At 42.6% G+C, this 13625-nt stretch overlaps 1 protein-coding gene across 1 annotated transcript; it reads right to left on the reverse strand.

Annotated features, from left to right (window-relative positions):
* Window positions 1-12860: 12860 nt before the first annotated feature.
* LOC120041215 (stonustoxin subunit beta-like) lies at window positions 12861-13373 on the reverse strand (the record flags this gene model as incomplete). The annotated part of the gene is made up of 1 exon (XM_038986140.1): window positions 12861-13373. A coding segment is annotated over one exon (513 nt), but the record flags the coding sequence as incomplete, so codon positions are not given.
* Window positions 13374-13625: the final 252 nt, after the last annotated feature.

Below are 13625 nucleotides of genomic sequence, written 5' to 3' on the forward strand. Positions count from 1 at the left end.
CTGTTTATACCTCTGCTCAAAATGTCCCATTTTGTCCCTTACAGCCTGTTTGAGTTCAGTGAGTACTACTTACTGTCACCAGCAGCTTATCTATTTTGTCAGTCTGAAAGCTCAAACCTTCTATTCATTATTTAACCTTGTATTGAAACCACAGCTTCTTCAATTCACTAAAATATGGCATTATCAGAGTGCTATTCAAAAACCCACTAACAACATATTACCATTCTATCACGTTTCAGGTAAGACCCAGACTGTGTTGACGTAACAATGTGTATTACAGCAACAGGGGCAGGCAAACGACAGGCCAAGGCAGGGAGGGGTCGATGATCCATAGTAGTGGGGCCAAGTTACGGGACGGCAGGCAGGCCCAGGGTCAGGTCAGGCAGAGTTCGATAATCCAGACTAGAGGCAAAGGTACAGGACGGTAGGCAGACTCAGGGTCAGGTCAGGCAGAGGTCGGTAATCCAGAGTAGATGCAAAGTTACAGGATGGCAGGCAGACTCAGGGTCAGGTCAGGCAGAGGTCGGTAATCCAGAGTAGGGGCAAAGTTACAGGATGGCAGGCAGACTCCGGGTCAGGCAGAGTGGTCAGGCAGGCGGGCTCAGGGTCAGGACAGGCAAGGGTCAAAACCAGGAGGGAGAGGAAGAGAGAGACTGGGGAAAAGCAGGAGCTGAGACAAAAATGCTGGTTGACTTGACATACAAGACGAACTGGCAACAGACAAACAGAGAACACAGGTATAAGTACCCAGGGGATAATGGGGAAGATGGGCGACACCTGGAGGGGGGTGGAGACAAGCACAAAGACAGGTTAAACAGATCAGGACGTGACAGTCCTGGCGTCTTACTTGGGCGCATACCTGGTTGAGCTGGGTGCCGGCGTTGGAACTTAGAGATGAGGCCTGGGTCCAGGATGTCCCTAGTGGAGACCCAGCACCTCTCCTCTGGACCATAACCCTCCCAGTGTGATAGAAAATGTATGTATTTGCCTTATTTGTTGGATATGTCACAAATATTTACCTAAACAGTGAGATATTTCTGTCCTGCTAATGCTGAGTTTATTTGGTGTCCACTCTAGCTCCCTGGTGATAAAACCTACAGCTGGCATTCCAGTGACAGGATGTGGGGTGGTTGTAACTGTGCTAGAGAGGAGTAACAGGATGTGGGGTGGTTGTAACTGTGCTAGAAAGGAGTAGAAGAAAGGCCTCAATGGTTCTTAGACATCCTGGCCTGGGAAATTAGGCCAGGGTCAGGGGTTAAGATAACTCCATAGGCAGATAAAGACAGGATGGCCCAAAGTGGCTCATGGTGCCCCCCAATCTGTATGGGAGGGGTGGAACCAAGCATTCTGGGTATTAGCTATATGAACTGTGTGTTGTCTGTATGATTCTGACTCTCAGACTAACAGTCAGAACAAGACCGGTGGGCTGACGGTCTCATTATTGCAATAATTAATCAATATTAAATAAAGATGATTGTTTGAAGAAATGACCAAGTCTCTCTCAGTACTGAATTTCCACAACAGTTGTTAGTGTTGTTATTGTCACGCCCTGACCGTAGAGAGCTTTTATGTCTCTATTTTGGTTTGGTCAGGGTGTGATTTAGGTGGGCATTCTATGTTCATTTTCTATGTTTTGTATGTCTTTGTATTTGGCCGGGTGTGCTTCTCAATCAGAGGCAGCTGTCTATCGTTGTCTCTGATTGGGAACCATACTTAGGTAGCTTTTTCCCCACATGGTTTTTGTGGGTAGTTAATTTCTGTTTAGTGTTTTCTCCTTACAGGACTGTTTCGGTTATTCTCTTGTTTATTTTTGTTATAGTGTTCAGTTTCAATAAATCAAGCATGAACACTTACCACGCTGCGCTTTGGTCCGATGATTCCTCATCTTCAGACGACGAATACCGTTACAGTTATTAAATGGTGCTTTGTATCAGTCATTCTACTACTGTATAGCCTGGTTGTTGATATTAAATGGTGCTTTGTATCAGTCATTCTACTACTGTATAGCCTGGTTGTTAGTGTAGTTATTAAATGGTGCTTTGTATCAGTCATTCTACTACTGTATAGCCTGGTGTTGTTATTAAATGGTGCTTTGTATCAGTCATTCTACTACTGTATAGCCTGGTGTTGTTATTAAATGGTGCTTTGTATCAGTCATTCTACTACTGTATAGCCTGGTTGTTGATATTAAATGGTGCTTTGTATCAGTCATTCTACTACTGTATAGCCTGGTTGTTAGTGTAGTTATTAAATGGTGCTTTGTATCAGTCATTCTTCTACTGTATAGCCTGGTTGTTGATATTAAATGGTGCTTTGTATCAGTCATTCTACTACTGTATAGCCTGGTTGTTGATATTAAATGGTGCTTTGTATCAGTCATTCTACTACTGTATAGCCTGGTTGTTAGTGTTGTTATTAAATGGTGCTTTGTATCAGTCATTCTACTACTGTATAGCCTGGTTGTTAGTGTAGTTATTAAATGGTGCTTTGTATCAGTCATTCTACTACTGTATAGCCTGGTTGTTGATATTAAATGGTGCTTTGTATCAGTCATTCTACTACTGTATAGCCTGGTTGTTAGTGTTGATATTAAATGGTGCTTTGTATCAGTCATTCTACTACTGTATAGCCTGGTTGTTGATATTAAATGGTGCTTTGTATCAGTCATTCTACTACTGTATAGCCTGGTTGTTGATATTAAATGGTGCTTTGTATCAGTCATTCTACTACTGTATAGCCTGGTTGTTGATATTAAATGGTGCTTTGTATCAGTCATTCTACTACTGTATAGCCTGGTTGTTGATATTAAATGGTGCTTTGTATCAGTCATTCTATTACTGTATAGCCTGGTTGTAGTTATTAAATGGTGCTTTGTATCAGTCATTCTACTACTGTATAGCCTGGTTGTTGTTATTAAATGGTGCTTTGTATCAGTCATTCTACTACTGTATAGCCTGGTTGTTGATATTAAATGGTGCTTTGTATCAGTCATTCTACTACTGTATAGCCTGGTTGTTGTTATTAAATGGTACTTTGTATCAGTCATTCTACTACTGTATAGCCTGGTTGTTAGTGTTGTTATTAAATGGTGCTTTGTATCAGTCATTCTACTACTGTATAGCCTGGTTGTTAGTGTTGATATTAAATGGTGCTTTGTATCAGTCATTCTATTACTGTATAGCCTGGTTGTAGTTATTAAATGGTGCTTTGTATCAGTCATTCTACTACTGTATAGCCTGGTTGTTGTTATTAAATGGTGCTTTGTATCAGTCATTCTACTACTGTATAGCCTGGTTGTTGATATTAAATGGTGCTTTGTATCAGTCATTCTACTACTGTATAGCCTGGTTGTTAGTGTAGTTATTAAATGGTGCTTTGTATCAGTCATTCTACTACTGTATAGCCTGGTTGTAGTTATTAAATGGTGCTTTGTATCAGTCATTCTACTACTGTATAGCCTGGTTGTAGTTATTAAATGGTGCTTTGTATCAGTCATTCTACTACTGTATAGCCTGGTTGTTGTTATTAAATGGTGCTTTGTATCAGTCATTCTACTACTGTATAGCCTGGTTGTTGATATTAAATGGTGCTTTGTATCAGTCATTCTACTACTGTGTAGCCTGGTTGTTAGTGTTGATATTAAATGGTGCTTTGTATCAGTCATTCTACTACTGTATAGCCTGGTTGTTGATATTAAATGGTGCTTTGTATCAGTCATTCTACTACTGTATAGCCTGGTTGTTGATATTAAATGGTGCTTTGTATCAGTCATTCTACTACTGTATAGCCTGGTTGTAGTTATTAAATGGTGCTTTGTATCAGTCATTCTACTACTGTATAGCCTGGTTGTAGTTATTAAATGGTGCTTTGTATCAGTCATTCTACTACTGTATAGCCTGGTTGTTGTTATTAAATGGTGCTTTGTATCAGTCATTCTACTACTGTATAGCCTGGTTGTTAGTGTTGATATTAAATGGTGCTTTGTATCAGTCATTCTACTACTGTATAGCCTGGTTGTTGATATTAAATGGTGCTTTGTATCAGTCATTCTACTACTGTATAGCCTGGTTGTAGTTATTAAATGGTGCTTTGTATCAGTCATTCTACTACTGTATAGCCTGGTTGTTGATATTAAATGGTGCTTTGTATCAGTCATTCTTCTACTGTATAGCCTGGTTGTTAGTGTTGTAAAATTATTTTAACAACGCTAGTGACTTGGGTCTTGTACGTGTGCTCTTTCTGTTCAAAGGCAATTTGCAGCTTTTTTGTCTGAATTCTAATCAATAAAAACTTTGAAAGCATATTTAATTAATCCACTCCAAACTGGCCTGATTGTCACAGCTGCAATACTGATCTTAACCACAAAGTGGGGCTGCAATACTGATCTTAACCACAAAGTGGGGCTGTAATACTGATCTTAACCACAGAGTGGGGCTGTAATACTGATCTTAACCACAGAGTGGAGCTGTAATACTGATCTTAACCACAGAGTGGGGCTGTAATACTGATCTTAACCACAGGGTGGGGCTGTAATACTGATCTTAACCACAGAGTGGGGCTGTAATACTGATCTTAACCACAGAGTGGGGCTGTAATACTGATCTTAACCACAGAGTGGGGCTGTAATACTGATCTTAACCACAGAGTGGGGCTGTAATACTGATCTTAACCACAGAGTGGGGCTGTAATACAGAGGAACTGTTGGGAGACAGTTGTTGTATCCCAAACTGTGTGTTCCTGTGTGACATTCCTACACATTTGTGTGTATGTGTTACACTCTAGACTTGACATTGTTTACAATGCTGACATATGTGTCTATAATGAGGTACAGAACACATATGTAACTGAACCAACCACACATGGGTCTATAATGAGATACAGAACACATATCTATCTGAACCAACCACACATGGGTCTATAATGAGGTACAGAATACATATCTATCTGAACCAACCACACATGGGTCTATAATGAGATACAGAATACATATCTATCTGAACCAACCACACATGGGTCTATAATGAGGTACAGAATACATATCTATCTGAACCAACCACACATGGGTCTATAATGAGGTACAGAACACATATCTATCTGAACCAACCACACATGGGGCTATAATGAGATACAGAACACATATCTATCTGAACCAACCACACATGGGTCTATAATGAGATACAGAATACATATCTATCTGAACCAACCACGCATGGGTCTATAATGAGATACAGAATACATATCTATCTGAACCAACCACACATGGGTCTATAATGAGATACAGAATACATATCTATCTGAACCAACCACACATGGGTCTATAATGAGATACAGAATACATATCTATCTGAACCAACCACACATGGGTCTATAATGAGATACAGAATACATATCTATCTGAACCAACCACACATGGGTCTATAATGAGATACAGAATACATATCTATCTGAACCAACCACACATGGGTCTATAATGAGATACAGAACACATATCTATCTGAACCAACCACACATGGGTCTATAATGAGGTACAGAATACATATCTATCTGAACCAACCACACATGGGTCTATAATGAGGTACAGAATACATATCTATCTGAACCAACCACACATGGGTCTATAATGAGATACAGAATACATATCTATCTGAACCAACCACACATGGGTCTATAATGAGATACAGAATACATATCTATCTGAACCAACCACACATGGGTCTATAATGAGGTACAGAATACATATCTATCTGAACCAACCACACATGGGTCTATAATGAGGTACAGAATACATATCTATCTGAACCAACCATAGAACCACTGAAAGCTCCTGTTAGGGTTAGGGTTGGGGTTGGGTTAGAGTTAGGGTTAGGGTTAGGGTTAAGGATAGAGTTAGGGTTAGGGTTAGTGTTGGATTAGGGTTGGGTTGGTGTTAGGGTTAGTGTTGGGTTAGGGTTAGAGTTGGGGTTGGGTTAGGGTTAGGGTTGGGTTAGAGTTGGGGTTGGGTTAGGGTTAGGGTTGGGTTAGAGTTGGGGTTGGGTTAGGGTTGGGTTAGGGTTAGGGTTGGGTTAGGGTTGGGGTTGGGTTAGGGTTAGAGTTGGGGTTGGGTTAGGGTTAGGGTTGGGTTAGAGTTGGGGTTGGGTTAGGGTTGGGTTAGGGTTGGGTTAGGGTTGGGTTGGTGTTCAGGTTAGGTTTTGGTTAGGGTTAGAGTTGTGTTAGTGTTGGTGTTAGGGTTAGGGTTAATTACAATTAAAGACTCAGATTTTAGTCAGAGCCTTTACCGTGAATCGAAGTCATGTCTCAAGCTTGGAAGGCAGCTATTTAACCCCTGAACCACCATCACTTTTGGAATAAAGGAACCAATAAACCTATTATTACAATTTTCTGTAGTCGCAAACTCCCGTCCATTCCGGGACCTCCTTGGAGGATTTACTACCCATGTTTAATAAATCCTTGCCGCTCCTAGTAGCTATGGTCCTATTATTATAATTTTCTATGATCTATGTACGTGTTGTTTTTACCGTTAGTTTTTACCTAGTTATTTTCGTTGTTCTCCTGTTTGGAAACTTTATCTATAGTGTTGCATTTGTTGGACATGAAATCTTACCCGTACAAATATAAGCTATTTCCCCGGGGGCGTAAAGTCCCAGTTAATAACCTATTATTTTGTGTCAGAGGACTTTTAAAGTTAATATCACGTATCTTACTCCGCTATATTAGGTTTCCCTCTCTCGTGGAACCTCTTGTCTATAGATTCGGCTCAGATTTATAGATCTCAGTTTCCCTCTCCACCTTTTTTGATACTTCTTTCAGTATTGAATAAGTGCAGTCACCCTGCCCGAGCAGAACCACCCTTCCTTCTCACAAAGCCTATTTAGGTATGTCTTTTGAATTAATGGCTGTCCCATCTGCACAACACGACTGCACCCGTCAACACCTGTTTCAGTATCTCGGCTTAGTCTCGGGACTTGCCTCTCATGACTAAGATTAGTTTAAATTATGGCAGTGCACCTTGCCCCAGGTCTTTTTGCGGACCTGTCTCTGTGTATCGGTCATACAAAACCCCTTGGATCTGTTTGGAATAGCAAAGGTCCTATTATTGATAAATTCTAAACATTTTAGAACATTAAATCAAGGATAACTTAAATCATTCCCCCCAGAATCGAGAATATAGGCTACTGACCTTGTCGCTGACTGGGAAAAGCAATGTTCATTGGATCTCGTCACCACCTCTGTCGTGTACCAGTTCACCACTGGCCTGAAATAAACTCTCAACTCAGAGGTCAGGTCTTTGTCTTACGGATCCTGGATCCGCCCGTGCACGGTTTTCAGCAGTTCCTTGGAACGACAGAGGCAGATTTTGAGTTCCGACTCGAAGGAACAAATTGTTAAAGGAATTTTGATTCCTGTTTATTAACCAATTCAATTAAAACACTGCCCATAAATAAGAATTTGTAAGATAATTATCAGCCAAATGGACAGAAAAAAAAATCTTAAAATCAATCAATCAATAGCGTTTATTCTCGAGAGTATTGATCATAATACATTTTACATCAGGTTATATAATAAATATGATGTCATAGGTTTTAATGTCCATCCTCCTCTCGGATACAATGGCAGTATAGTTAGCGTTCTCATTACTGTCTGCCACCTGTTAAACTATCTGCAACCAACCCAAGGTCTCTCCCCTCCCTGGGTAGAGACATCATTCTAGCCTGTCTGTCTGCCACCTGTTAAACTCTCTACAACCAATCCAAGGTCTCTCCCCTCCCTGGGTAGAGACAGAATGTCCTGTAAGGAACACATCATTCCAGCCTGTCTGAAGATAACTCCATTCTTTCTAATAAGGAACATATTACACTCAGCATTATGATTATAATAAGTTTCATTCATACAGTAATGTCTAAGTCAAATGTATACATATTTTAGTCATTAAACACAAAAATCCCGTAACAGGTTCTCAATCAGAGGCAGCTGTCAATCGTTGTCCCTGATTGAGAATCATATATAGGTGGCTTGTTTTGTGTTGGGATTTTGTGGGTGTTTGTTTCCTGTGTCAGTGTTTGTGCCACACGGGACTGTGACGGTTAGTTTGTTTGTTATTTTGTATAGTGTCTTGTTTTCGTGTATATTAAATCATGGAAACTTACCACGCTGCACATTGGTCCTCCGATCCTTCTCGCCTCTCCTCGTCCGAGGAGGAGGAAGAGCTAGACTGACGTTACAATCAGCAACACAGGTAGCTTTCACATGGCTGTGAATGAGCTGAGAGACAAAGCAAGAAGAGCATTCTATGCCATTAAAAGGAACTTCACAATTGAAATTCCAATTAGAATCTGGCTCAAAAATGTTCAATCAGTTATAGAACCAATTGCTCTATATGGCAGTAAAGTATGGGGTCCACTCTCTAATAATGAATTTACCAAATGGGACAAACATCCAATTGAAATATTGCATGCAGAGTTTTGCAAGACTGTATTGCAAGTACAAAGAAAAACTCCAAAAAACGCATGTAGGGCAGAATTGGGCCAATACCCCCTCCTCATTCGAATAGAAAAAAGAGCCATCAAATTTTACAACCATCTAAAAACATGTGACCCTAAAACATTCCATCACACAGCTCTACAATGTCAAGAGATGAAACCAGAGAAGAGTCCCCTCAGCCAGCTGGTTCTGAGGCTCAGTTCACCAACCCAAACCAACCCCATAGAGCCTCGGGACAGCCCTCAGAAAATCTGGCCCAACCAAATCATCACAAAACAAAAAGAAAAATATATCACCTATTGGAAAGACACCACAAAAAATGAAAGTAAACTTCAACGCTACTTGGCTCTAAACAGACAGTACATGGTGGCAGACTATCTGACCACTGTGACTGATAGAAAACTGAGAAAAACATTGACTAGGTACAGACTCAGTGAGCACAGTCTGGCTATAGAGACCGGTCGTCACAGACAAACCTGGCTGCCCAGAGAGGACAGGCTGTGCTCACTCTGCTCCAGGGGAGAGGTAGAGACAGAGCTGCATTTCCTATTACACTGTGACAAATACTCAGACCTAAGAGCATATTTCTTTCCCAAAATTCTAATTCAATACAAAGAATTTGAAACTATAAAAGATGAAGAAAAAATCAAATATTTATTGGGTGAAAAGCCAAAATGTGCAGTTTTGGCAGCCAAATATGTGTCCTCCTGCCACAGCCTGAGGGACAGCCAGTGAAAAATGCAAAATAATGTTGATAATATTTCCCATTTAGTTTAGTTTTGTTTTGTCTTTCATACCAGGTCATATGTCTTCTCAGTCATGTTGACACTGGTCTACTACACTGGTCTACTACCATTGCTTTAATGTATTGTTGTTCTGATTAATATTGTTGTTGTAGCTGTTATTAATGGTAATCCCATGTCCACTGCTACTATTATTATTGCTGTTAGTCCCACCATTTATTTATATATAAATATTGTGGCAAACCTCTTCAAGGTTATGAGCATTTGTCACAAATTAAGTGGGAAACTGTCACCAAATTACCCCAGAATGAGAGTTCTTTCAAACAGGACAGTACCTGTGTGTTTGTCTCTCCGTTCTGGTCCACCCAGGTCGTAGGCAAGGTCAAGGATAGCAGGGTTCGGTACACGAATCGGGTTCTCAGTAGGTCCAGGTCCAAACGCCAACAGGTAAGTCCAAAACAGTCCAGCTCATACACAGTAAATCCAGCCAATATCTATTGTCTCTTTCTCTATGGTTCACAGATCCTTCCAGCCCTCACTTCCCCTTCCTGGTTTTTCTTGACCCTTTATCTGTGTGTTGGCTCCACCTTCTGAGGGTTCCCCTTGCTTCTGGGACTTGTAGTTTTGGCAGTCGGCCATTTTGTGATCTGTAGTTCTGATCGGGGTGGCCATTTTAGTGATCGGGCAGAGCCCGTTTATTAGTTCTGCTCTCACATATCTGCCATTTATCACTCGACCCCCTTCTTTGCCACAATATATATATATTTTGTATATATATACATATATATTTAATTTAAATTTTTCGATATGTATACTTTGACAATGTAAGTAATAATGAACTTGCCATGTCAATAAAGTCAATTGAATTGAATTGAATTGAATTGAGAGAGAGAACAGCGAGGGCAGAGAGAGAGAGCAGAGAGAGAGAGCTGAGAGCAGAGAGAGCTGAGCGAGCAGAGCACAGAGAGAGCATAGAGAGAGAGCAGAGAGGGCAGAGAGAGAGCAGAGAGTAGGCTGAGAGAGTAAAGAGAGAGAGCAGAGAGAGCAGAGTGAGAGAGAGAGGAGAGAGGGCAGAGTGCGAGAGAGCAGATGGAGAGAGAGAGAGCAGAGACCAGAGAGAGAGCAGAGAGTAGGCTGAGAAAGCAAAGAGAGAGTGAGAGAGCATAGAGTGAGAGAGCATAGAGTGAGAGAGCAGAGAAGGCAGAGAGAGAGAGCAGAGAGAGAGCAGAGAGAGCAGAGGGAGAGAGAGAGCAGAGAACAGAGAGAGAGAGCAGAGAGAGAGCAGAGAGAGACAGCAGAGAGAGCAGAGGGAGAGTAGAGAGAGCAGAGAGAGAGAACAGAGAGGGCAGAGAGAGAGAGAGCAGAGAGAGAACAGAGAGAGCAGAGAGAGCAATAGAGAGCAGAGAGAGCAGAGAGAGTGAGAGAGAGCAGAGAGAGCGGAGAGCAGAGAGAGCAGAGAGCAGGCTGAGAAAGCAAAGAGAGAGTGAGAGAGCATAGAGTGAGAGAGCAGAGAGAGAGCAGAGAGAGAGCAGAGAAAAGAGAGAACATCAGAGCAGAGAGCAGAGAGAGAGCAGGCTGAGAGAGAAGAGAGAGAAGAGAAAGCAGAGAGCGAGAGAGAGCAGGGAGGGAGAGAGCAGAGAGAGAGAGCAGAGAGTGAAAGATAGAGCAGAGAGAGGGCAGCGAGAGCAGAGAGAAGAGATAGCAGAGAGAGCAATAGAGAGCAGAGAGAGCACAGAGAGAGCGGACAGCAGAGAGAGCAGAGAGCAGAGAGAGAGCAGAGAAAAGAGAGACAAGAGAGAGAGAGAGCAGAGTAGAGAAAGTAGAGAACAGAGAGAGAGAGCAGAGAGAGCAGAGGGAGAGAGAGAGAGAGCAGAGAACAGAGAGAAGAGAGAGTAGAGAGAAGAGAGCAGAGATATAGAGCAGAGAGAGCAGAGAGAGACAGCAGGGAGAGCAGAGGGAGCAGAGAGCAGAGTGAGAGAGAACAGAGAGAGCAGAGAGAGCAGAGAGTGCTGAGAGAGCAGAGAAAAGAGAGAACAGCAGAGCAGAGGGAGCAGAGAGCATAGAGAGAGCAGAGAACAGAGAGAGAGCAGGGAGCAGGCTGAGAGAAGAGAGAAAGAGAGCAGGCTGAGAGAGCAGAGAGTGAGAGATAGAGCAGAGAGAGCAGAGAAAAGAGAGAGAGCAGAGCAGAGAGAAGAGAGAGGGCAGAGAGAGCAGAGAGCAGAGAGGGAGAGCACAGGGCAGAGAGAACAGAGACAGACAGCAGAGAGAGCAGAGAGAGAGAGCACATGGCAGAGAGAGCAGAGAGAGAGAGCAGAGAGAGCAGAGAGAGCAGAGAGAGAGAGAACATGGCAGAGAGAGCAGAGAGAGCAGAGAGAGCAGAGAGAGAGAGCAGAGAGAGCAGAGAGAGTCTGTTGCTATAGTGACCCTGCATCACAACACTCTTGTCGTACAAATTGTACAGTTTGTTTAATTTATTTTACATATTTAATCGTTTTGTATTTAATTTCATATTTGTTTCATGTTTCAACCAGTCGCAGGTTAACGTCAACCTGACAGAGGAAACGTAACATCAATAACCAAACTGTTTTCACAATTAACATGCTTTTCTTGTTTCAAGTATGTTTTATTATAAAAGTACAATATATCCTTGTATACTTGTACAACTATGGAGCGTATATCCATATATAATTATACAATTTGTTATTCAACATAAAAGACAACAACAAATGATCACATTGGTATTTTAACACACAATTATAGGAAGACGTGTGTGTGTGTGTGTGTTTCTCCACTGTGTGTGTGTGTGTGTGTGTGTTTCTCCAGTGTGTGTGTGTGTGTGTGTGTGTGTGTGTGTGTGTGTGTGTGTGTGTGTGTGTGTGTGTGTGTGTGTGTGTGTGTGTGTGTGTTTGTTTGTCCAGTGTGTGTGTGTGTGTCCTGTGTGTCCAGTGTGTGTGTGGGTGTGTGTGTTTGTCCAGTGTGTGTGTGGGTGTGTGTGTTTGTCCAGTGTGTGTGTGTTTGTCCAGTGTGTGTGTGTGTGTGTGTGTTTGTATCTGTCCAATGTGTGTGTGTGTGTCCAGTGAGTGTGTGTGTGTGTCCAGTGTGAGTGTGAGTGTGTGTCCAGTGTGTGTGTGTGTCCAGTGTGTGTGTGTGTGTGTGTGTCCAGTGTGTCTGTGTGTGTGTGTGTCCAGTGTGAGTGTGTGTGTGTCCAGTGTGAGTGTGTGTGTGTGTGTGTCCAGTGTGTGTGTGTGTCCAGTGTGAGTGTGTGTGTGTGTGTGTCCAGTGTGTGTGTGTTAGTCCAGTGTGTGTGTGTCCAGTGTGAGTGTGTGTGTCCAGTGTGAGTGCGTGTGTCCAGTGTGTGTGTGTGTGTGTGTGTGTCCAGTGTGTCCAGTGTGTGTGTGTGTCCAGTGTGTGTGTGTGTGTGTCCAGTGTGTGTGTGTGTTTGTCCAGTGTGAGTGCGTGTGTCCAGTGTGTGTGTGTGTGTGTGTGTGTCCAGTGTGTCCAGTGTGTGTGTGTGTCCAGTGTGTGTGTGTGTGTGTGTGTGTGTGTGTGTGCGTGTGTGTGTGTGTGGGTGTGCCCAGTGTGTGTGCCCAGTGGGTGTGTGTGTGTGTGTGTGTGTGTGTGTGTGTGTTTGTCAGGTTATTATTTCAGGGACACTGAGGAGTCAACATAATGAACCCTGAACCCTGGATAGAGGGGCTCAGTGAATGTGGAGGTGAATGTGATCAGGTGGGTCAGTGTGTCAGAGGAGGCTCTATAGAAGGACAGAGTGCCGGCTGGCCAGTCCAGATACACTCCTACTCTGTGGGAGCTGGAAGTGGGGACGTCTATGGGAGTCCGATTACAATTGTGCCAGGCTCTGTATCTGTTGTCAGAGCAGCGCAGACTCCAGGACGTGTCATTGTATCCAATCAGACTGTCATCACCCTCTCCTCTCCTGCTGATTCCTTTATATGTCACTCCTATTTCAGCCCCCCTCCCACTCCACTCTACCTCCCAGTAACAGCGCCCAGTCAGACCCTCTCTACACAGCACCTGTCCACAGTCCTCAAATCTCTCTGTGTGATCAGGATACGGCTGCTCCTCTCTCCTACGTGTCACCTTCCTGTTCTCCTCAGACAGAGAGAGGAGTCTGTTTACTGTGTTTGGGTCCAGTGTGAGATCACAGACATCTGATGGATGAAACCAGACACAATATTAGAAATCATCATCATTCACATTAGAATGTTAACTCACTTTTCACTAATTCATTTAATGTAGATGTTTCTAGGTATCAAAAGGAGAAGTTAAGGTAACTTGAGACTTGTTGAATGATCATCTGTTATACTGTATGGTAATATAAAACACACTTATTCCCATTAATTACACACACACACACACCTCTATGCATGCCTGAACACACACACA

Source organism: Salvelinus namaycush, unplaced genomic scaffold (assembly GCF_016432855.1).
Source record: "Salvelinus namaycush isolate Seneca unplaced genomic scaffold, SaNama_1.0 Scaffold418, whole genome shotgun sequence".
NCBI lineage: Eukaryota > Metazoa > Chordata > Actinopteri > Salmoniformes > Salmonidae > Salvelinus > Salvelinus namaycush.